Raw genomic sequence first — 24681 nt, forward strand, 5'->3', positions numbered from 1 at the left:
CATTTTGAAGGAAATTATTTGTTGTTGTCAGTGCCCATCATTCCTGCCTAGGGAAAGGAGCTCCTGTTTCCCACAGCAGTTTTAAAAGTCCTTTGGGAAGGATGAGATCTTCCTCTTAAAATATTAAGGGACAAGTAACAAGAATCTTAAGAAAAAAATTAAAACCCATAAAATGTGTTCTGCCACAAACCAGGAGCTCTCTGCAGACCACCTCCCCTTGCAAATTAAGAGATGGGACCAGCTTTGTTGCTGTGTTTGTAAATTCTTTTGGACTGAGCACTATTAAAAGGGTTTATTTTATTTTATTATTACGTTGTGTTCTCCTGCCTGTGTCTGTGCTGATGGAAACCAATGTCTGGCAGTGAGGGCCAGATTCTGTCACAGCTTGGTACAAAACACCTCAGCTCAGTCACAGGAGGTAAATTCAGTCTCAGCTTCAGCATCTCACCAAGAATCCCTCAGAAACATTGCTCATGTCTGTGCATTGTGGTTATTAGGTGCAAGAAATACAGTTTTTAAAACTGTAATTAATCATTTCTCAGTAATCTCTTTTTCTATGCTTTTATGGCATCAATGGGTATGACTGTTTATTATGTCTTACCTATAAAATCTGACCTGTTTTATATACTCTTTATGGAAACAGTGTACAGTCATAAATTAAAAGATGCAACTGTTTTGGATATTTTACTGGTGGTCCTGTATTTTCCTGCCAAAAGTGCAGCTGTTTTAGGTTTCTTGGGATAACATTATAAAAGGCTGTGTGCGTTTTGCAAGTTTATGCTTGGATTGCCAAGCCAGAGGTGGAATGACTCAACCTTCCCAGGAGCAACATGTACCAAGTGAGGAATCAAAACAGCGGCCGAAGCGCCCCTGTGGAAAGCACTTGGTGTTTATGGGGCTGTGTCTGATGGTCAGGATGGGAGGTGGTTCTTGTGCTGCTCCTGCTGGGCTCTGGATCTGTTTGATGGGGTTTGGTGCAGAGCTGGGGGAGAATCTGTCTTGTCCTTGTCTCATGGGGTGCAGGAGCTGTGGGGTTACAGTGTGGGATGGAGCCATCCTTTAGCAGGAGCTCTGCGTGTGCGGCTGGGGTGGAGCCCTTGGAAGGAGCCAAGGGGAGCCAAGAGTGGCAGTGCCAGCACAGGCAGTGTGTTTGTGCTTCCATGTCAGTTTGTGCTTCCATGTCAGTTTGTGTTTCCATGTCAGTTTGTGCTTCCATGTCAGTTTGTCCTTCCATGTCAGCTCCTGCTTCCATGTCAGCTCCTGCTTCCATGTCAGTTTGTGCTTCCATGTCAGTTTGTGCTTCCATATCAACTCCTGCTTCCATGTCAGTTTGTCCTTCCATGTCAGCTCCTGCTTCCATGTCAGCTCGTGTTGTTTCCATGTCAGCTCAACGCTCTGGGAGGTTTGGGGTACAATTAGATGGCTCTGCAAATTGGTGATGATGATTAATTAATGGGGAAGTTTAGAGCCTTCTTTAGGCAAAGTGATGGTGGCCTCCCACAGATCTAATTCCCAGGGTCAGTGGGCTCCAGGCACAGGTAGGAAGCAAAGGAAGCTCAGCCCTCTGGTTATCAGAGCAGCCAGCACAGCTCGGGGGAGTGTTGGGCATTAAGTGGCAGAGCTGAAACCCTCCTGTTCCTCTGGTGGTGTCCTTGTCTGGGCAGGACCTGTGGGAGTGGGGAAATGAGCCACCCCCAAAGGGAGCACAGAGACACAAACCCTGGGTGCCCTTACCCCGGTGCCACCAGGGCTGGCTGGGGCAGCCAGGTGGAGGTGTGTCATTGCTTTAACTCTCACAAGCTTTACCCTGCTGTGGGCAGCTCCATTTCCTTGCCTTCTCCTGAAATGTTCTCTCATCCTCGCTGTGCTGTGAACCCCGGGGTGTTTGATGTGTCTGAAATGACGCTGCTCTTTGCTGCAGGTACCTCACCCACGTTCGAGCCGCCTCCCCGCAGGACCTGGCTGGGGGCTACACGTCCTCGCTGGCTTGTCACCGGGCCCTGCAGGACGCTTTCAGCGGGCTCTTCTGGCACCCCAGTTAGCCCGGGAGCACCAGGCTGTGACCAAGGGACACCCAGCGGGGCGAGGAGCGACGCGAGGCAGCGAAGGCGGGGCGGGATCGCGTCCGCCCGCACCGGCCGGGCTGCGCTCGCTGCTCTGTGCCCCCCTCTGGTGCAAACCCGGCTGCGCTCAAGTGTTAAAGGGAAAAACCAAACCCCCTCTGCACCGGAGCTGTGTAAAATGGCAGATACATTCTTGTGGAGGGGGAAACTCGTTACTCATGTGGCACTTTGCTGAGGGAGGCTGAAGCAATAAGCCACATCTAATGGAAGATGTGAATAACTCAGCTGTGTACGTTTGAGGCTTAAAGAAATACACTTGTAAATTTTTTTTTAAATAAAGCCAGACTTTAATAAAGTTTGTGGTTTTACTCTTATTGCAGGGTTTTATTTGCACAAGCATTTAAATGCCATTTTGATTATAACATTTAGTGTCAATATTCAAGCCTGCATTTTCTTCCCATAAAACTAGTTTTCCCAGTTTAGACAAGTGGGTTTTTCCTCCTGCCAGCTGGAGGAGACAAGAAACTCTGGAAATATGCTGACACAGCTCTTGTGTGGGATCCTTCCTCCCTGTGTCACTTGGTTCTTACCTTTGCTTGGAAAACAAAGCTTTAGCTCAAGGTCTTTCAGCTGAGGTGCTCTAGAAGCAATCTAAGAAATGTCAATACAAGGCATTGTAGTCAAAATTGTGGGGTTCCCTTTTGGGGTTTGTTTGTTTTGCTTTTATATGTTTGCTTTTTCCTGTTTATCTCCATTTGCAGCTTTTCTGTCATAAACTCAGGAGTTTATTTAGGTGGGAACATCCCTTTGGCTTTGGGGATGGTCCCTGCCACCTGATGTGATCCTTTTTGTATTCCTTGCCTGCTCCTTGTGATGGAGCCTTGACCAAGTGCAGGAGGTGGGAAGCTGCTCAGGACAGCCACCCTGGGCCATGTTTTATAGGCCACCTGCTCATAGCTGCTGAATCCTGCTCTGAGGAGTGCACTAGATGGATGGATTTTCTCTATGCTGTAATAAAGAGATGAATGAGATCTATTCCAGACTTGGTGTTTTCTTTTTAAAGAAAATGGGGGGAGATGGCAACATTTCCATTGCCTTTTGAAATCCCCATGGTTGTGCCCAGAACAGCTGCTGACAAGGAATGTTCCAGAAGGCAGAGGTAAGGAGATCAGATCCTTCCCTCCTCTATTCTTTCTCCCAGGCTCACCCAGGCTGGCAAGGATGCACCTCACCAATGATCTCTTCCTATTAGTTTTGTAAAGCCCCAGGTCATGCCCTAATGAATGCAGAACTGCATATGCATATTAATATTTATAATTTCAATACATTCATTAACTTGTGCATAGCTTGGCTGTTATTTATTATGCCATTTCTTGCACACAGAACTGGCAACTGCACAGAAAGCTGGAAAACCCCTGGTTATGAGCATAGTCATGTATCTGCTAGTCTGGTATCTGAACTGAAGTTATGCTGCTGGAATAACACTGACATTCAGTCCTTTTACTGCTTCAAATCCTTCCCTGGGACACTGTAGTGAAAATCAGAGTGACATATTTTACAGGCTTGGCCCAGAAATGGTGATCAAAGCCTGGCTTGGGTTGGTGCCAAGCCCTAAATTGGGGCTGTGGAGCAATGTGTAGTCACAGGGACCCACAGTCTGTGTCAGGCAGGATCCCAGGGTGGCTGCACCATTCCAGAGTGGTGGAGGAACTTATCACTACAGCAGTGCTTGTGGGGGGCCCTGGAGAACAGGAGCTGCCTTCAGATGGTTATGGAAAGGGGGAGGCAGCAGCTGGAGAGCAGCAGAGGTGTCAGGAAACGGGACAAGCAGCGGGGCTGGGGCAGAATCCCAGCAGAGCCGTGCCTGGGAGGGGAGAACAGGCTGGAGCTGCAGGGGCTGGAGCTGCAGGGCTGAGCAGGGGTGCTGGGGCTCAGTGCAGGCCAGGGAGGGAGCAGGACCCCTGGGTGAGGCAGGGCAGCCTCCCTGGGGATGGATCAATGAGATCCTGCAGGAGCCCGGCTCGCTCCCAACACCGGCTGCGCAGCCAAGGGAAGGAAAGGCCAGCACACGGAGCCACCAGCAAAACAAATCCCTGGCCCTTGGTGGTGTTTGGGTGAGAACCAAAAATGCAGCAGGCTCAGGGCTGGGGCCACAGCAGCAGGGCCAGGAGGGTGACAGACATCTGGTTGCTGGGCATGAGCTCAGAGCCTGGGCTGAGGGAAAATATCTGAAACTGAGAGGGCGAGCCGAGTTCTCCGGCCAAATAAACTATTTGTGGTTGACATTGCCCAACAATAGTTTGGATGGGTAAGAAAAGGAAATCAAAGGCAGAGGCTTTTCAAATCCCTGCAGAATACAAGCAGCCAGCCAGAAAGATCATCCAGGGACTGCAGCAGGGGAGCAGGCAGAGGTGGGGAGAGCTGGGAGAGGGCAGAGGCACAAAAGCCACGGCAGGACACGGTTTCAGGAGGACAGAACTGTTTTTCAGGTGCTGGTTTCAGCCTGGAACTGTAATGAGAGCATGAACTTCATCTGCAAACATGCAAAAGACATTAAAGTCTTTCTGGCTCTAACCATGGGCAAACACAAAGTTAGGAGTCAACTAATCTCTAACTAAATCTTGGTGTTAAAAAGAATTTTTTACTCAAAACCTCAGGATGTTGGGCTATCAGGCCCTTTTGGTATCTCAGGTTAAGCTTTTGAAAGGTTACCTTGCTTACACAAGAGTTGTTTGTGCATCTGCTAGCCATAATCCAATATTCTGAAACCAGAACACATCTGTCAGGGAGAATCCAGGGCAGGGGTTATATCAGTCACCTTCCTAGACCTGACAAGACATAGAAGTCTGTTCTCCCCACAACTTGCACATCAAAATGCTACAGCAGAAAACCACCCCAGGCCCTGCCACTGAGTTAGCACAGGGCATGAAACAACAGAGAGCAGGGAAGTACCAAAACACATTTATTATAAGAGAATAAAGTTTTAAATTTTTGTAGTAGCAATTTCAATTGATCCCACAATGAGAAGAAAAGGTGACTGCAGGAAGCAAGGCTCCCAAGATAGAGCTGCAACTCAATGGGAACACAGCTCTGCTCCTCATAACTCAAGGGGTAAAACAGAGACACTCCAAATATCCCTTACACAAACTAAGGTAGTCACCATAGCTCTGGTCTTCAACTCAATGCCTTCTCTTCTGAACAATCTTGGCTGGTACAGAGGCGTTTTGAGGCTGGTTTTGCTGGAAAAGGTTACAAAAAGTAAGTTATTTAATGTACAGTAAACAGACTGACCTACCACAAGCTCTGGAAAAGGGAGCTCTGTTAAGGGATTTAACAGCAAGAGATGAGAGTTAAAATCAGGATTAACAGTCACAAATGAAAACTCTTAGAGCAATAATGGGGGGGTCTTTACTGAAAGCAAAAACCTGTATGGAGCTACATTTTGACCTACATTTCAGTGCAACCTGACAACAGCATAAAAGTAAGTTTCATGGCATTAAAGCTTTATAAAAACCTCCTTTCCTCCAGTTCATGTTACTGCAGATGGGAACCTCCCTCTGCTCCCTTTGTCATGTAGTGCAAAGCCCAGGATCATTGAAACCAACCAGTTTCTTAAATGAACAATTACAAACAAAAAAAAAAACCCACAAAACAACCAAGTTCAGCACTGAAGATCTCCAAGGATATCTATGTCTCAGTTAAACTCAATCAGGTACAGAACCTGATTCTGCTGATGTGGTGGCTCCAGACCTCACTGAGTCTGTGTGAGCATAAGGAGAAGGTCAGAGCTGGGAGCAGTCCCTTGGGAATGCACTGATCTGGGCAAAAACACAGCTCCAGTTCAGAAGGACTGAGCTAACAGGGACGTGAGTTTGGCATTAGATCACAGAGCCACTGAATATCCTGCACTGGAAGGGCCCACGAGGATCACTGAGTCCCCATCCTCCCTCAGCCCCAGCCTGAGGCATAAAGGTCTGGTTTATGGCCTGTGGGGTGATCCTGTCCAGTCCACCATTTTCCTGGGGAGCTCATGCTGGGATCAGAGGAGCGGGCTGCTGTGAGCAAAGCAGGGAAAGCCCTGCAGCTGCTGCACACGTGCAGGCGCTGGGTCCTGCCGGCCACCTCTGCGCTCAGCGCCGCAGCCACGCCGCTGTCACACACCCGGAGCGGCCCACGGGGCTGAGCAGGTGGGACCAGCCTGAGGTGCAGCCTGAAATCCCAATGCCACCTGGGAGGTTTGCTCCTCACCTTCATCAGGGCAGGGCCTCTTGTAGAGCACGTCTGCTGGGATCTGGAAACTGAGGCACAGCATCTCCTTGTTGGGCGCCACGTTCCTGACCAGGAACGTGGAGCAGCGCCCAGCCAAGGAGGTTCCCAGCACGGCTTCCGCTCTCTCCTGAATGTCTCTGGCTGGGTCACTGTGCTTGGAGAACCCATAGCAGTGCACAGTGGGGAGGCCAGCAGGGCTGCAGGGCTCCCCCACCAAGAGATGCCTGAACACATCCAGGAACTCCACAGCCAGAGCTGGCAGATTCATCACTATGTGGAACGCCCTTCTGTGCTCCTCCCCCAGGAGCGGGAGCTCTTTGCTGAGCTCCTCCCTCACCGGCCCCTGCAGGAAGGCCCTGCCGTCCATGTTGAACACCTTCACCCTGCTGTGCACTTTGTTGAGCTGGCAGTTGTGCAGCAGCCAGGTGTAGGAGTCGGGGTTGAGGTCGTTGGCAAACACTCGGCACCTCCTCTTGGCGGCCGGGATGGCGAAAGGGCCGATGCCAGCGAAGACATCGAAGAGAACATCGCCGGCCCTGAGCAGCCCCACGATGCGGCCGTGCTCCGTGGACAGGCGAGGGTTCCAGTACACCTTGGAGAAGTCCAGCTCATAGGAAATGTTATTTTCTTTGACCTGGAAGTCCAAAATATTTGGTTAAGCCTCTGTGTTCAAATGGCAGGCAGATTTAAGCATTATCGCTAATTAAGAAAATTAAAAACCAAGGTGCCTATTGAAAGGTAACATGTACATCAGCATTGTCCCACTGGTAGCATATGTGAATCTTAAATAAACAGATCAGCTAAGCAATCAAATAAACAGATTTTAAATCTTTAACAGATAACTCATCAGAAACAGCCATGTCCCCAGTGTCAATCCTGATAGCTGGCTTTATACAGGTCTCAATCACCAGGTGGAAATAAAGCAGCAACTTAAAATGACCCTACAAAAATCTAAGGGTTTTCAAGAGCTTTGTGGCTGGCTGACAGCTCCTTTATTGAAAGCAGACCTTGGAAAGATGCCTCAAGCCCTCCTTTGTGAAGTGCACACAGTAAATAAGTGTCTGAGAATGATAGGCCCAAGAACAGGAACCGTCAGCCAAATTCAAAGCCACTGGGAGCCAGTTCTGAGCTTGAGTAATACTGTATTTCATCTCCCAAGGTGACAGAGTCTGGAAGCTGATCCAAACCCAAGCTTTGGGATGACCACTATCTCAAGAACAGACCTGGAAAGGAACAGTATTTATTCAGATGAGAATGGGATGCAAGCTAATACTCTCTTTGCACCAGCATGTGGAATTGTCTGATTCCAAAGTAACTTGGGATCCAGATCTCCACACTGTTTGCTTTGCCAGCAAGAAACACCCTGAAGTGTCTCTGCACTCCTGGATGCAGCTCCACAGTGTGCCAGGTGTGTGGTGACACCATCTGCATAACATTCAATTGTCACTGCTGCCTTGACAATCCAATGGCCTTTCTCTCTGCATGAACAGGATGTTCCATCAAGCTATTCAACTTTTACTTGGTAATCTCATGTTTTCTCCTTTCAAAGTATAAAGCTGCTAACAGATAAGAGAAAATATATTTGTGGAAGCAGTGGCCAAGTTTCCATTTACAGACAAGAAACCCTATGTGAAGAACACTTGGCAGTTACACAGTGATTGTACCTGATAAATGTCAGAGCAGAGGAGACAGGAGATTTGTCTTGCTGCTGACAGGAGAGGAAAAAGGCAAAGGCAAAACGTTGCCTAAGTTGCAAAGTTGGTGAGATAGAAACTTCTGTACCAGCCACTGTACAAGGCTTGGTGAAATCAGGAAACTGGATTTTCTTAGATCAAATCCACATCACTAAATCTAGGCTGTGAACTTGGAAGAACACATGCCTTCCTGATCCCTGTGGCTGAGTTTGCCCTTGGCAGACCAGGACAAAGCATGCAGCAGTAACAGCCAACCCTTAGGCTCAGACAGGTGTCAGGAAGGGCACTGTGCACAGGAATGGTCTCAGCAGCATCCCTGCATCACACCTCTGCTGAAGATTCCTTTGGGTTTTAGCACATTAAATTGAAAACACCAGGGGGAAAAGGCCTGTACCTTGGTCACCAGGTTGCTCTCTCCAGCAAGCACTTCCATCTCAAAATTCCTGTATGTGCTGTCGATAATATTGGTTTTATTCACTACACAGGTGACTCCTGGGTTCTTGTCCATTATAACCTGGCCTGAAAGAGAGGGTGGGAGATAATTATGGATAAGGGACCAAGACCTTTCAATGTTCTACAACAGCCACAACAAACCTGCTGTTTACAGCTAAATTAACAAAAGTAAGTGTGTGTTGGAACAACCTCCCTGTAATGACTCAGGGCTGCAGCTGTGCCCTGTCCAAGGCACACACTTCAGCTCAGTGCAGTGAGAGCATCACACTGTGAGAACTGTGCCCCTCAGTACAGTACCGTTTTAACAATACACAAATGCCACAAAAACCTTCCTGAGAGGAGCTGCTGCACCTACCAATCAGGTGTCTGTAGGGCAGCTGGTGATCCCTGAGATTCAGGTGAGCAATGTGGCCAACACGGCTGAAGCCAGAGGTGACCTCCTGGCCCTCGGGGAGGACGGCCCGCAGGATCTCCTCCGACTTGAAATTCTCGTAGCTCAGCTCCAGCTGGTACTTGCACACCTCAGGAGGGACACTGAGCTGTTTCAGGACCTGCTGCTCTGCCTCTCCCAATGAGAATTCCAGTACTTTATGAGGATCCAGGATAACAAATCTGCTGCCCTCATCCTCTGGGTCCTCCACCACTCGCTTGAGGCCGGGGCGCTGCAGTACTGATTGTTTCAGGGACTTCAGCACACTGTGCACAATTTCTTTCTTGACTTTAAGAGCTGGAACAACCAGAGTCCTTTTGAAAGCCTCTCTGTTGAGCAGTGTCATCCCACGCACTCCAGGATGTGGCAAATACAGTTCTGGATTAGTTTTATCCTCCACAGTTTCGGGCATTGTGAACAAAGTGTTTTTTTTAACTACTACAAAGAGCCCAGGTATTGTGCCAGAATGTTGTGCCAACAGCATCCAAACTGCTGGAAATGATGTATTTGATGCAGCTGTTCTAAAATGATTAGTTTTCAGTAGTCTGGCACAGTATCCCAATCTCCACAAAGTCCTAGAAGAGAAATTATTCATTTTATAGACGTTATGTAATCATTCCATTTAAAAGGCTGCAAATCACATGGATTTGCTGTTCTCTTAAACCAGAATTTCCATCTGTACCAAACAATCCACAATAGTTTAGTAAAGCTCTTTATTATGAAATATATGCTGCAAATTTGTTATTTTGCAAATGTACTTTTAGACTCAAATGTTAACTGACTTCAGGCGGCGAGATAATCCCCTCCTGCCAAAAAACAATGACCTCTCTTTGTTCTAATAAATGTGATATTAATCTCAGTAAGCCAAATGGAAATATTTCTACTGTCTTGATCCTACTCCTGTTGGATCCCTCCTGTGTCTGGTAAAATTCATTACCAAGCAGTGGTTGCTAGAAAACAGTTATTAGCAACAGTGGTCATGATCACTCTGGTGATTTCTGCCTCCCATGCCCCAGTGTGAGAGACTCCATGCTCTCTAACATCTTTGCTCCATGAGGTGCATGCCAGAAAGGTCATTAATTAAATGCAGTGTCCCCCATAGGGTCCAGAGGAGCGTCAGTAATGTCTGTTCCTGCCACTGAGCCCCAATTCATGCATGGTATGGAAACTTGAAAAGTGGCTTCACACTTCTCTAAATGGTTTCCTCCACTAGAGACAGACCAAAAGGGCCAAATTTTCTGCCTTGGCACTGGCTGCTCCAAGGCAGGAGCCAGTGGTTTAGGTGGTGCTGGAGGCTGGCATTCCTCCTGACTTTTTTACAAGCTTGTTTTGAGAGAGAGGCTCTGCAGGGAAATTGGTTCTCCTGCCTGCCTCCCCCAGCCCTGTTACCTCTCCAGGGTAACAACAGGCTGTGTGCTCTGCCCTTCACTTTGCTGTGCCCAAACCCTGCCAAGGCTGCTCCTGCTCCCATCCTGACCCGCCCCTCTCCGTACACGTCCCAGGCCGCCCCTTTCCCTGAGCCAGGCTTTTGGCAGAGCACACCTCCTTCCGAAAGGCACACGGCATTGCTCACCCTGTGCACAGGAGAAATCCCTCATCCAGAGGCCTCAGCATCCCCGTGCTTCTCCTGGGGGTGGAAATGGGTGGAGGAGGTCTCAGAACCAGAAAATGGAATTGGCTGGAAAGGATTTCTGGGATCATCGAGCACCCACCACCATGGCACGGGGTGCCTCGCCCCATCTTTCCTTAACCACCTCCAGGACAGTGACTCCCCCACTTTGCTGGACATCGTTCCCATGCCTGATCACCTCTTCTGTGACCAAATTCTTTCTAATGTCCAAACGAAGCCTTCCCTGACGCAACCTGCAGCCATGTCCTCTCATCCTGCGCTTCTCGGTACTGCATTAAACCCACAAGACAGAGCCGCCCGCAACGCTGGATCCGGCTGGAGGCCACTGCCGCCACCTTCCCAAGGCACCCATGGAGAGATACCACCCCTTCCCTCAGCGCCAGGATCCGCGATTATCCCGTTCTCCCCTCAGGGAATGTTCTCCCCTCAGGGAATTCTGTCCCCGCGCCGCCCCCGCCCTCACCTCATACCGGGCCCGCGCGCCGCGCGCGCGCGTCATCGCCGCTGCGCCGGGATGGGCGGGGGCGGGCGGTGACCACGCCCATAATTCCACGCCCCTCCATATCCCCTCAGCGGGGCGGGCACGGCCCCGCCCCTCGCCCCTGACCACGCCCATCTCAGGGCCACACCTGCGGTTGGCCCCGCCCCCGGCGCTCCCCTCAGAGGCGCTCGGCGGGCGCGGGGGGCGATGGCGGCGGCGCCGCCTTGGGGGTCCGGATGGGTCCGGCCCCTGCCCGCCCGCGGCTGGTACCTGTCCGCCCGCGAGCGGCCGGAGGAGGACGACGAGGAGGAGGAGGAGGAGGAGCGGGAGACCGCCCCGCTGCTGCCGCCGCCGCCGGGCAGCGTGCGTTTGAGGGGCGGCGGGGAGGGAGCGCCTTGAGGGGGCTGCGCTGAGCGCTGAGGGGACGCTCGGGGAGCGCGGGTTCAAAGGGCGGCGAGACGGGGCTGTGAGGGGCGGTGACAGCACCGGGGACGGGAGAATCACCTGGATGGGGAGATCAGCCTCTGGTCCCGTGGCTGCTCCTGATCCCTTCGCTTCCCTGGCTGCTGAGCGCTGGGAGCGCTGCCCGGGCCCTGCTGGAGCACGCAGGGACAGCCTGATCCCAGCCCTGAATCCTGCTCTGCTCGTTTTGCGCTCTGCCCCCGCTGTGCTCGAACCTTGTGGGCGTCTTGGGATGCTCACGGCATCGTGTGTGCGCAAGGATTTGCGTTTCAGAATGAGAAGTGAGATTTTAGATTAAAGAAGAAGTTGGCTGTTGCCTCCTCCCTTGAATTTCATTTTAGGAAAGATCAAAAGAGTTCTTTCACTAACTGTACTTTTTTTTTTGTCCTTTTCACAGAGTTCTTCAAGTCATGGTTCTTCCTTTGCTTTCTCAGTGTTTAACTTAATGAATGCAATCATGGGCAGTGGGATACTTGGCTTATCCTATGCCATGGCCAACACAGGAATCATGGGGTTTAGGTAAGTTTTCAGTTTTTACATATACTCGTTTTTAAGCTCCCCTTGTAGGTTTGAATTGAACAAAAAAAAAAAAATTACTGAGACTCCTTTGCAAATCTGAGGAAGAAATAAATGGCTTGTGCCTTTCAGAATTGTAGATTAAGATCTTCCCCTTTTTGATTTAGTCATTCAGATCTGACCTAATCTAAGTCCTACCCAGATGTTGCATTAAATTGCCACAGGGTGGCAATTTCTTGGCCATTACTCCTGGTAGATTGATATTTTCCTTTCAAAACTCTGATTTCCTTTAGCTCCAGGAATGGGCCTTGTGGAATAGGATGGATATGTGGCTGAAAACTCTGAATCAACTGGTGCTTTTGTTTGCACTTTTGCTTGTTGCAAATGTTGACCTGTGGGTGATGGGGCCAAAGTCACTGGAATTGTCACTTTGTCCATTTCCTAAGCATTGGTTTATCTTCACTGGGGGATGTGTGTTTGTGTATATGTGCACACACAAACTCCCATGGTTATGGCCATCCTGTAATCCACACATCAGGGCAACTTGGCAAGTATTGGGAAGATCAGAGACCACGTGAACCACAGTCAGCAGATAAAAGCCATAAAATGAGGAAATCCTGTAGCTTAGTTCTTGCAAGAGTAGCATTCTTAAAGCTCGAAAGTGCATTGTGCTGTAAAAGTGCTTAATTGTGAATATTTTGTGGTTTTTAGTATCTTGCTGCTGATTGTTGCCAGTCTTGCTTCTTACTCTGTGTTTCTCCTGCTCAGTATGTGCACTCAGACTGGTAAGTGCCAAGGATTTATCTAACAGTGAGCTCTGAAATATTTCATCAGTTTTATCACAGAGACATGACCCACTATAAAGATTGCAGTTAACAGTGGTGTCTGATTGACTGACCTTGAATTATTTAATGTTTTAACAATTAATATCTGCCATTTAAAAACAGGATTTTGAGTCTTTTTATGCAAAGCCGATGCCAAACTAACTGGTTTCTAATTTTTTAAATTTTTTTTTTTCCAAATACCTCTCTTATATTTCCAGACAGATCCTGCATTTCTGCAGCAAAATTACTTTGGTGCTGGCTGAACCTCACTAATCAGTGTGTGCTTTTGCTTTCAGTGAATGCTTAAGAGCAATAAAGGAGCAGCCTTTCATTCTCCTAGGAGTAGTGCATGTTTTTGTCCATGGTTTGGAATGGGTATCATTCAGGCTTTTCAATCATATTGGATTATCATTATTCTCCTGGTGCTTTATAGATGCAGCTTATGGAGCATTTTTGCTGCTGAATGAGAAGTCATGGTGCAGCCCTTGGAAAGTGCACTGCTTTGAGACACTTCAAACAATCCATTCTAGTACCTGCACTCAAATCTGCTCCTGTTTTAATTCCTGCTTCTTTGAATTGCCACTGAAACAACTGAGTCTTTCCTTGACTTCTGCTACACAAAGATCATGTTACAGCAGGAAGTTTCCCTGCTTATTGCTTCCCTCTCATCTGTTTTCCTCTCTTTTTAAAGGTGGTGGGAGAAAGCTTCTGCCTCTTCCCTCCTTGGCTTTGTTTTCTTTAGCTGCCTTTGGTCTCTCAGATGATTGCTTCCTGATTCTTCTCAGATCTGCTGCTCCTGTCCCCACCTGTTGAGTGACCTTCTTCATACATTCTTAAAAAACACCCCTCAGAGGTAGGGTTGCTTTTCTGCTTGGTATTGTTGGCTGCTTGATGATTTGGGATTAAGGGTTTGGTAATTTTTTTTCTCCTTTTGGAGTGCTGCTTCTTAGAAAGGAGTCAGAACCTGAAACATGAAGCTAGATAGGTACATGAGAAGCAAAAAAAAAGGGGAGATTCAGGTAATTTTAGTGGCCTTTTAACCTCTTCCTTCAGGCTGGAAAGCTCTGTATTTTATGGGCATTAAGTGGCATTAAGCTGTTGTCTAGTAAAAAAAAAAAAGATTCTTTCAAAAGAATTATGATGAGGAGGAAAACCAAGGATTTAAGTTTATTGAAGTAAGAAGAGTTTGGATGTTCTGAGCTCAGAGGCCTAACGTGCAAGAAGGGTTGAGCTCCTCAGTTCTTGTCCAAAGGCAAGAGTTCACCTCAGGAAAGCATTTTTGAAATGCATGCAGCTGAAGTGTCAGGGTGAAGAATTCCTCTAGTCTGAAAATAAGAATTGGTTATCACCTAATGCTGGCAGGTAGGACTTGCACCAGATTTATGTCTGGATAACTTTGCTGGATTTATGACCTTTTGTGTTTTGATTTTTAAAAATAAGATTTGAGATTATATTGCCTATAATTCCTGTCAGCTATTAAAGTAATTAAATGTTAGCTAGCATTCCAAGTTTTTCCTTGGAACACTGTCTTTAAAAAGTGGGAAATACAACCTTTGTACCTTGACAAAGCAAAATCTCTGTACGTGTTTGATTCCAAACTACTTAATCAAACTTTTTCTTTTAAAATCTATATTAATTTGTAAACAATTACAAATTACAGTGGATTAAGTTTAATATTCCAATTACAGTGTTGGAGTATTAAACTTAATCCATGGGAAAAATTGGAAGGAAATTTTAGTAGTTTTATATTAAAAACAAGCTAGAAAAAATTAAAAGGTAGTGAAGAGAAACCACTGAAAGTGTTTGTAAACTATTATTTAGGAAAGAGGTGACCTATAAAACACCTTCTGAAAAGAAAGCACTAATGCTAATTCCATTTCAAACAGAGGCCAGGATTTATTAAGCACAAGCATTTTAGTTGCAGTTCAAAAATAAAGAAGTGTCTTCAGTTACTCATTTATGTTGGTCTGGACTTTGACAAAATCAAGTGATTTGTGTCGACCAAAAGGCTTAGCAAAAAAAATATTGCCAAGTGTCGAGTGTTGAGTTGAGATTAGTTTAGTCAGTGTTTGTCCTGGTGTTAATTCAGTATGACCTGTGTTGTTTTGGGCTGATAAGGGCTGAGATTACTCTGCAAAGCAGAGGAATTGGGAATTGAAGTGGGATGCACTTTGAAGTTTTGTGGCAGTTTTTTTGTTTTCATTTTAGGAGTCAGTCTCAAATATTGCTGGTACTGTACTTGCCCCTTCACATTTAAAGGGATAATATCCATGGAGTGTTAATAACATGATAAAAAATAAACTAATCAGATAGAACTTACTTACCTTTATATAAATTGCACTAAATATTTTGTTCCATATATTCTTGAAATTACAGAAGTAATGTGATCAAGTAGTAGGGCTTCCCAGTGTTTACAGGACTAAACTGATTACAGAAACAGTTACTACAGAAAATACTCTAAGGTTTCATATTGCTCTTTTGGACTTGTGTGGAAAATTTTGTTCTCTTTGCTCATAACTCCTCATACATGTGTGCTGTATATTAATTACCATGTGGTAAAAACAACTTGCTCTTAAATATGTTTACTATTTTACTGATTTTTTTTTTTAATGGCTATCTAAAATGCTTTTTTTTAGTAGTTTAGTAGTGATTAGCTCCTTTTAAATGGAAATTAGGAAAAACACAAGGTAAAGTCTAGTAAGAAATATTTTTTGTTGAATGATATTTGTTAGAGTCAGTTCCAGGTTTATGCTGAGCACTGAATCTGGCTCATTTAGTTTTGTAATTTCATTTATATTGTGAGAATGTGTTGGAGTCTTTAGTAGAGCAGAATGGGATACACTGCTCCTTGAGAAAACCATATGAGAAAATTCATGAAGTTCTGTTGGGTTTGGTTTCTGTTTGTTTTTGTTCTGTTCCCCTGTGGGCACTGCTGTGATTGTGTGCAGAATTTCAGTGAAATAAAACCAGCTAAGCTTGGGCAGGTGTGAGCTCCAGTGCTGCCACCTGATCTGGGTGAGGTGCCTGTGGCTCCCCTGCCTGTGTCATTTACAGGGGATGGGGCTCCTCCCAGGTGTGAAAAGCTCACCCTGCACAGCTCAATTAAACTGTGACAGCAGCAGTGTTGTACCAAACAGAACCAAGGAAGAGAAACCAACCACAGAATTATGAGGGTTTGAGAGTAATTGTACCCTCTGAAGCATTCACAGGTGTTTTATTATATCCCAAGAAATGAGTGGTGTTTCTCAGAAAACTTGGATCTTTTTGATACTGCTTGAATTTCTAGTAACAAAATACACAGTAACAATGAGAGGCTTTACTAGAACATCCTTCTCTCTGAGAAGGGATTGTTTTGAGTTAGAATAGAAGTGAGCTTCAGCTAAAACCCAGCAGAATTATACAGGAAACCACAGGCTGTTTTCATGTAATTATGTAAGTGGGGTGCAGGTAAGGGCAGGATTTTTGTTTTGCTCTGGGTTTTCTTTTGGGTTTTTTTAATAAGAGGTTTCAACTAAAGAAAGTGTTTACCTTTAGCTCTCTTGAAAATAGATAAGGCCTAATTCTTAAAAGCTGGAAAGATGGTAATGTTTATATTTCTAGAAAGATGAAAATGTATCCTCTGTTTTCATCCTAATTTAAAAAAACCTGCTGTTTTAAGAAATAAAATACAGACATATCTTATATCTAATTGCTAATGCTAATTTCATAATCCTTCACCCACAAAGAAAATCTTTGGGAGAAGGCAATTTGCTATTAATGTACTAGTATTATATTTTACATACTGAAACTGCAAATACTAAATTGAGTTTCTGAAGAGTCTCTGAATGTTTGAGAATAAAGCTGTGTTTTTTAGCAGGAGTAAAGGTGAAAATAAAAGCTATTTTGTAAGTAAAAAATGCTATGAAATATTCTTTTAATTCTGAATTTTATTAATTTAAAAAGGGCCAAAAATAGCGCTTTCAATCTTTTCAAGTTAGAGATATTTTAGCTCTTTTCTTTTTTTCCCTTACCAACAGCTGTCACTTCTTATGAAGACCTTGGCCTTTTTGCATTTGGATCAACTGGAAGGGTGAGTATTCATTTTTACCTGTTTTTCTTCTTGGTCTCATGCTTCTGATATGCAAATGTTCTTTGCATAATAAAGAAATATAAATGAAATTAATAGTATATTGCTAACACCGTAGTATGCTGAGAAATCCATGACAGCCTGAAGCTTTTCACTTGGTTTCAGTTTGTGGGTCTGCTCTGTGGAAGCCCAACTTCAGTTCAATTTGCACTCCTGAAATGCAAGATTTTGTGGTGCTTTCCTGTCAGAGTGTTCACTTTCAGTTGTCTGTACAAATCTGCTCACTGGCATTGTTGCTCAAGGTTCAGATTTGATACAGTCCTGCCTCTGTTGTAAAAGTGTTAAGGGACAGGAAAGTGATGGATTTGCTGTTGGTGTTTCAGCATTTTATAGGGTCTGAGATAAGGGATGGCTTTTCATGTCATTCCCACTATAGGAACAGCTAAGAGTACATAGGATGCATGTTACTGCTTTCCTTTTGTTTAATAAGTTCTTCACATGAATGTTTCTTACTTGTTTGATCTCATAATTATAAAAAGCCCACCAAACCAACAAACAAAAGCAACCAAACAAAACCACCATTTCTGATACATACATATACAACATAACCATTTCTGATACATACATATACAACATAACCATTTCTGATACAAGAGTAATGAAAATGTTAACTGTTATTTTTTTGCTAGTGTGCTCTGAATCTCTCTTTCCCAATAGTAATGTTGCTGCCAGTGAATAGTGCACATTTAATGGTATGAATTCTATGCTCTGTGTTCCAGTTATACCTTACTGAAAACAGATTTTTTTACCACATGAGCGGGATTTTAATGTTGTACTGAAACAGTGCAAACTTTTTAAAATTAATTTGCCTTAACAGGCTAGAGACTGCTTTCTTTTATCTGAATGTCAGTGAGAATTAAGCCTGAGCTATCCATTAGCATTAATAAGCAGATGAGTGTAGTCTGAGGATCAATATTTATTGACCAAATTAACAAGTGATCAACCTCAAGAGATAATAAACCTTGATAATAGCAAGGAATAAGACAGAGTTATTATTTACAGGAGCTGTTCTGTATACATTAACCATGAGTCATTACTTGAAAAAGTCACAGAAATACAGAGCTTAAGAAGAAACTAAAATGTGACTTACCCTGCTTTTGCCCTGAAGCAGGGCTGAGCATGCATAAACCATTCTTGGCAGATGCTTATCTAATCTGTTATTTAAAAGCTGAAGTGAAGCAGATTTCACAACTTCACATCATAGTCAATGTGTGTATTTTTTTTTTATTCTTCTTAATATACTCTTTCATTATTTGCAGTTTAATAATCCATGCTGAAAATTATCTGGATTTTTCTTTTCAGCGTGCATGGAGAGCACTGGAATATTTCTGTGATTATTTTGTCAAAAGAACAGCTTCCCAACAAAGTTCACCAAGCTTTCCTGGTGAACTGATGTTTTCTGGAGGAGTTTTCTTTGTCACTTGAAACATCTTTGATATTTATACACTTTTGTTAAAACTTGCCTGCAAGACAGGCTTTGCTGCTTCTGAGAGTGTTTTCTCAGACTGTTTTTTCTTTGCAATCCAGTAACTCTGTAAGTCATGTATCTGAGGTCTGCTTCCTGAATGCTTTGCTTTTAACTGATCTTGTTGATTTTTTGGCTTTTCTACTTGACCACCACCATTCTGAATTCTCATCTATCCCTGAATAGTTCAGTCAGGCACAGATGACTTTTTTATTTTTTTTTTGCCTTTTTTCTCTGCAACATTTCTTACTTCTCCCTCACACATAGGGGAGGACCCTGCCAGACCAGTGCAGAACCTTGCTTTAATTGGCAGCTCAGTTTGAGTAAACTGCTGGTTAACTACTCTTGAACTAGAGCAGTTACTCAAAATGGTGATTTCCTTTCAAATGTATTTTTCTGAGATTTGTAACAATGGAAATATTCTGCCGTTGGAAGATTGCTGATTCTCCCTTTCCAAAGGTGTGAACTGTTTGTTTCCATCTATGGCAAATTCCAAGATATCATTTTTTTTTCCTTCCTTTCCTTGGTGAGATTTGAACTGACTTTGAATTAATGTAAAATCTGAAATAATTTTTTTCAAAAAGCCAATTTTGTACTTCTTCTCATTACTGTAGCTTAATTTTTTTCCAAGTTGACTTAATGGCAGTGCTTATTTAGGAAATGTCCTATATCAAGAAGAGCAGTGGGCAGAAAGAAAACTGAAGCTCATGATCATGGTATTTTACAGCTAAACTCAAAAGAAAACCTTGGAAAAACTTCATAGCCACTTTTAGGTTTTGGGTTTTTTTAGTTGGATTTTTTTTTTTTTAATTCAGACAAGTTTTTTAATAGCCTGTGATCATTTTTGCTTCCATATCAGTCCACTAGGAATAATCACAAGTGCTAAGGAAAAGAGTATCTGGTTTACAAGTTTAAAATAACAATGACATTCTTGACAGTCAGAAATACTCAGGAATAAGGAAGTACATTTGAGCTTGTGCAAATCCCTGCTGTCTGTCAGAGATAAATGATAATTTTCATTTGTATTCACCTGATATCAGTTAGAATGCACTTTTGTTTTCAGTGATTTAAAAACCTTCTCTTGTGCACAACAGGCTTCACTGTATAATGACTCTTGCTTTGTCTCCGAATAAAAATGTGATATTTTCAGGAAGGATTTTTGTTCCCATGTTCATTGCTGGTTTCCATGTGTTAAACTCCTCACTAAGGAGAAGATTCCCTTCCTTTTGGGACTTGTTATCACTGCTACATCTGGTGTGTTTAAGATAATACACATGTGGTTTATGCCTGCTCTAGACATATGATTTTAGTTATCCTTCTTACCCTTTCTAAAGAAATCCATTTTTTTATAGGTCCTTGTTGCAACTACAATAATTATCCAGAATATTGGAGGTAAGAGACTTCATATGCTCAATATTAAATCTGTGACAGGCTTCAAAGCTCCACCAGCACCAAAGGCAATAATTAAAGTGTTTTTAAGAAACTCATTAAAAGGACAGAAAACTTAAGAGAGGCTTTTGTGATGGTGCTGAGCAGAAGGGCTGTAGTTGTGGGATAGATGGGGGAATTTTGGGGGTTGGATTCTCTGCCTGTTGCTGCATGCCAGGATGTGGAGCACATCCCTTAGAGCTGCCCTGCTCATTGAAAGGAGCTCAGGCAGCAGCATCTCCTCTCTGCTCTTCTGTACATTGGGATCTGGTAGCTGCATTTTATCAGATAATGTGGTTTGGGTTTTGCTGTTGGAACCTGCTTGTGCATTTTAGTGATTGTGCAGCAAGTGAATGTTTACTTAGCTATGATGTTTCATATGTTTTGCATTAATGGGAGCTTTGTTTTTTTAGCTCAATAACTTGTTTTTTTGGGGGAGTTTATCTCCCTGACTTACATCATGTGGGCTGTCTCCTTCCAGTGTGTGTTATTTTGTCTTCCTTGGTACATGGCATAACAAAATAACACTCCCTGGTATTGTACTTGAACTCTTCCTCAGGTATGCTCACATACTTGATAGTCAGTAAGTATTTAGAAATTATTTGTCTGAAAGTAGAACAGTTTGAAGTCTAATAGAACAGTTTTAATTTTTCTTTTGTTGTAAATGTTTTGGATGCTTTCTTTTATATGAGAGAATTATCTGAAAGCTCCCTCCTCTGTTTCCTACCACTGTGGGATACCCATGTTCACATACATCAACACAAGGAAACAGCATTCCAGTGCTGTTCTTTCCTTTAGGATGACCTGTCAAGTCCAGATAATTCAATGATTGCTGGTTTTTGTCACTGTCTAAGCACCTAGAACTAGACAAAGTAACTGTGTTTTCATTATAAACTTGGAACATTTTCTTATACTAAAAGTTCCACTATAATAAAAGCTGCCCAAATGAAATGGCTGTAAAAATCCAAGCATTAATTTTAGACAGGAGTGACCATAGCAATTCCAAGATTAAGGACTGTTTATTCATACAGGTTTTAGAGGATGTTCTGTAGCAATGAACAAATCTTTTCATTTCCTTTCCTGTTTGAGTGCACCTCTAAATAAACAGTACAAGAGAAGGAGGGATACACAGAGCAGGTTCTGGAGATTGTGGGATCATGTACAAGACTGTTGTCAAAGGAAACATGACTCTCATTTCTTCCTCATCACAGTTCATATCTTCCTCTGTGCCATTTTTAATAAAATTCAGCTCAGTAACTCCAGAGCCCTAAGCCAGTGCATGCTGCAGTGCAAGTCCCCCATGTCAGGACCAGCTCTGAAGGTGACTGTGCTGCTGCAGACTGACAGTCTAAAAAATAAAATAACATATGAAAAGTTCTCTTCTCACACAGCTTCAACTCCCAAAGAACTGCATGGAAAGAAAAGAATTTTTCTTGTCTTTCTGGTCCTTCTGCAGATTTTACATGGCAGAACTGTGGAGTGTAGTTTGTCCTGACTGGGATCCCTGCTGGGATTAAGTGTAAAACCTGGGCTCTGCCTGTCCTGCTGGTTTGCTGTGTTCCCCTCTTTCTGTTTGTCTGTCTGGCTGAAGGAACCAGGGGCACAGTGCCTGTTGGGCAGACATCCAGACTCTGTCAACATCTTTGATTTCAGAGGAAGGCTAAAAATAAAATTGTTTTGTGTTACCTCTTCCATCATCAGACCTGGGTGCGTTGCATCACACGCTATCTTATTTCAGAAGTGATTAGAGAGCATGAGATAATGAAAGATGGCTTGTGATTAAGCAACTTTACCAGGGTTATTGTCACTATCTGCATCTAGTCTGGGCTTTTTTTAAAGTTTGCCCTGATCCCTTCTAAAAATAGCCTGAGGGCAGAAGTGAGTTACATTAATTTGTGGTGGAGAAAGCACTTTAGTAATAATTTTAATGGTTAGGCTTTCCAATTTGTCATCTTTGTGTGTTTTTAAAAGAAAGCTTCATGTGCAAATTTGAATTTGAGATTCTAATTGCATATACTCAGGGATTTGTGCAGATAGGGGAATTGATTTTTTCTATTACCAGGATACCCTTTTTGTACAGCTGCAGGAAAGCACTGATTGGTCAAATTAAGGTTCAAATTTTCAAGTACATTGTTTGGAATTTTAACAGGCATCCCTGACATGAGCATTCAACTTTTCTTGCAGATTTTAATTGTCCCTTGGAAGGCATTTAATTAATCCACGTAACACAAATCAAATCTATTAAAGTACCAAGATTAACTAAGGATGCACCAGGATACTGAGTTGACTTTTCAATATCCAAATGTAAATTAGAATCATTTTAATACCCTAACTCAAAAGAGTATAGAATATGAGCTTAGTGACTAAACTTGGAGAACATTTGCCTTGCTTTCCTTATAATGAGTATGTTCTTGTAATACAGGTATTTGTTAATGAGGGTAAACAAAAGATTGAATGGGATGGCCAGTGCTACTGATTTTTACATTCCATTTCTCAGTTTTTTGACCCAATCCAGCAGCCCTTTAATGTAAACAGTCACGTGGACTGCCTTGTTCCTGACAGGGCTGCTTGGTGTGTGGGTGCAAAGAGCACATGGAAAAGGGAACTGTCAAACTGCACTTCCCAGGCTGCTCAGGTTTGTTCATCTGCTCCTCCCAACCCTTTCCTGTCACACACATCTTCCTCTGCAGTGATCTTCCCTATGGCCATTTCTCACCTGCTGGGAAGAAGAGGCTCTTGAAGGCTCCCAGATGGTGTCAGGTGCCCTCAAAGAAGGGAGAGAGCCCTTGAGGAATTGCAGGCCTGGAGGCACACAGGGAAGGAGGGAGGCTGCTGTGGAAATGCTGAGTTCCATGGCTCTGCTGGCTCCTCATGTCATCCTTCCCAGGAGCAGCTGGAGTTGGATGCATTCCCTGCTATTGTTTAATGGTGTTGTGCTTCTAGGAAGTGATGGATGGGGCACAGTGGGCCAGAGCTGTGGCTGGCAATCACACAGCCCTTCCCTCTCCCCACCAGGGGAGTTTTGGGAGATTCATAGGTGCTTTCTGAAGCAGAGGAGGAAGGAGGACAGCAATTTCTCCTTCTACAATTGTCCTTGCTGTGGATGTGGCTGAAAAGGAGGACAGTCCACAGCCATGTACCCAAGAGAAAATCTGTAGGACTCCTAAAGCATGCAAAATAAAGTTAGAGAAGGGCTGATTTTTAGCAAGGCTGGTGGAAAAATGGAGACAGACACAATAAAGTATTGCACAAGAGCAGCTCTCAGCCCGTTGCCAGCACTAACAAATGCCAGCACTGACCTTAGCAGGAAGCATGTGGAGTTTTGCAGCTTTTGTGCTTCCCAGGCTGGGGCTGCCATCAGCTGAAGGTCACTGCTGCTGAGATATGGCCTGGTGGCTGTGATGCACACAGACATCAGTCCAGACTGCTGAGAACAGGAGTTTAATAATTTCAAATTTATTAACAGTGGCACAAAGTGCTGCAGTACCACCATGTAGCTTAGGTGGTCTCTTAGGTGAGGATTTTTGCAATATATATTTTATTCAGTTTCTTCAGATAACCTGCCTTGGCTTGTCCCCAAGTTGCCATTGCAGTCATTCTTTGGAACTAAACTTTCCAGACAGCTATCTTACTTTTACAAATGATTATTTGCTTTCTTACATAAATACAGTTTAATTCAATATACTTTCTATAACTGGTGCTCTTTGATTTTTTGTTTCCACATGTCCTCAAAGGTACACACTTATCTTCTCTGTAAGAATCAGTGATGAGGGAAAAGCTCGTTCTGTGTGCCTGGAGTGATGTTTATCCTCAGCACTGCCTGAATGCTGCAGGCAGTGACTGGGAGCAACAAGATTGGTTCCCGTGGGTGATGCTGCCCTGTAGATTTTATGGCCTGTTAATACAGCCAAGGTGACAGACACTACACAGAGACCCTGCTGTGCCTGTAAGACACCCTAAATAAGTATTTACAATCGCGTGCTTCGTATTTTTCAAGCTTCCCGGAATCAGTGGAAAGGCGTAGCCGCTGTGCGAAGCAGATATTTCAAAGAAGCAGCACCACCCTCTGCTGGCCTGGGCTGCCTTCCCGGGAGAGCTGCCGGCAGCGCGGCGCCTCGGGAGCCTCCAGCTTCTCCTGCTGCCTTCCACATCCCCTCCCCTTTGTTTTTCTGAGGGAAACAGTGACATATTTAATGTAGCTCCCCGTCCATGTAAATATACATATATATTTATATATATTCGTGCTTTCTGTGAGTGCCTCAGAGGTGCTGTGCAGAGACTAATAAACCCCTCTTTTTATCATGTTAAGTGGGCATTTATTAATTGCAAATTCTTTTCTTTTTTTTTTCCTCTTCCCCCACCAAGTTCATCCATTCTGCCCTTTGGTTCTAAACGTGTTTGCAAAATTTGTTTCAAATTTAAATAAAGCAAATATTTTTTTCAGACTGAGGGGGTGGATGGGAATAACCTTTGTGCAATCAGTGAGGAATGACAACAATACTCAGAAACTTTGGAGATGAATGAACGGTGAAAATCATGGAGGAATAAAATAAAATAAAATACAGCTTTTTTCATGCTGAGACTTGCATCCTTAATACCTTAAGAAATTACTGAGCTTCCTTTAGGTATGGGAAATCTAATTCTGTTTTCAAACAAACTCAAATGTTTGTTTTCACAGCATGCTTTACTTTTGACCTGGAAGCCTAATTATCCTGAGTGATTCAAAGTGAGGATTTCCAGTGCAGAGCTGCCTTAATTAAGGGCAGGTTTGTCAGCTCCTGTACTAATTTAACAATTAATGACCCATGCTCCTGTGTTTTCCTATTGCAGTGAATGGAAG

General features: G+C 44.1%; 3 protein-coding genes across 5 annotated transcripts in view; 2 read left to right on the forward strand and 1 right to left on the reverse strand.

Annotated features, from left to right (window-relative positions):
- Nucleotides 1-3098, forward strand: part of MNAT1 (MNAT1 component of CDK activating kinase) — a 119466-nt gene extending 116368 nt beyond the window's left edge. The window contains exon 8 of the mRNA XM_071426231.1: nt 1922-3098. Coding sequence (XP_071282332.1) covers nt 1922-2042 — 121 coding nt within the window. The 3' untranslated portion in view covers nt 2043-3098. The remainder of the gene's footprint in view (nt 1-1921) is intronic.
- Nucleotides 3099-5012: 1914 nt separating this feature from the next.
- Nucleotides 5013-11112, reverse strand: TRMT5 (tRNA methyltransferase 5). Of its 3 annotated transcripts, none has more exons than XM_071426229.1 (5): nt 11003-11112; nt 8835-9484; nt 8421-8545; nt 6312-6966; nt 5013-5302 (listed from the first exon to the last, which is right to left on the reverse strand). In XM_071426229.1, the coding sequence occupies exons 1-5, from the start codon at nt 11005-11007 to the stop codon at nt 5238-5240; spliced, it is 1500 nt and encodes a 499-aa protein (XP_071282330.1). In that variant the 5' UTR covers nt 11008-11112; the 3' UTR covers nt 5013-5237. The 3 variants fall into 3 exon arrangements, with proteins under 3 accessions (XP_071282330.1, XP_071282329.1, XP_071282328.1); XM_071426228.1 differs by having other exon boundaries at nt 11010-11067; XM_071426227.1 differs by lacking the exon at nt 11003-11112 and adding an exon at nt 10483-10991.
- A 42-nt stretch (nt 11113-11154) lies between these two features.
- The window catches only part of SLC38A6 (solute carrier family 38 member 6), a 38158-nt gene continuing 24631 nt past the window's right edge, over nt 11155-24681 (forward strand). The window contains exons 1-5 of the mRNA XM_071426230.1: nt 11155-11383; nt 11880-12001; nt 12710-12783; nt 16839-16891; nt 19766-19805. Of these exons, the coding sequence (XP_071282331.1) occupies nt 11228-11383; nt 11880-12001; nt 12710-12783; nt 16839-16891; nt 19766-19805 (445 nt within the window). The 5' untranslated portion in view covers nt 11155-11227. The remainder of the gene's footprint in view (nt 11384-11879; nt 12002-12709; nt 12784-16838; nt 16892-19765; nt 19806-24681) is intronic.

This window comes from Agelaius tricolor, unplaced genomic scaffold (genome assembly GCF_023055355.1).
Source record: "Agelaius tricolor isolate 1412-34295 unplaced genomic scaffold, bAgeTri1.0.p SCAF_5, whole genome shotgun sequence".
Classification (NCBI taxonomy): domain Eukaryota; kingdom Metazoa; phylum Chordata; class Aves; order Passeriformes; family Icteridae; genus Agelaius; species Agelaius tricolor.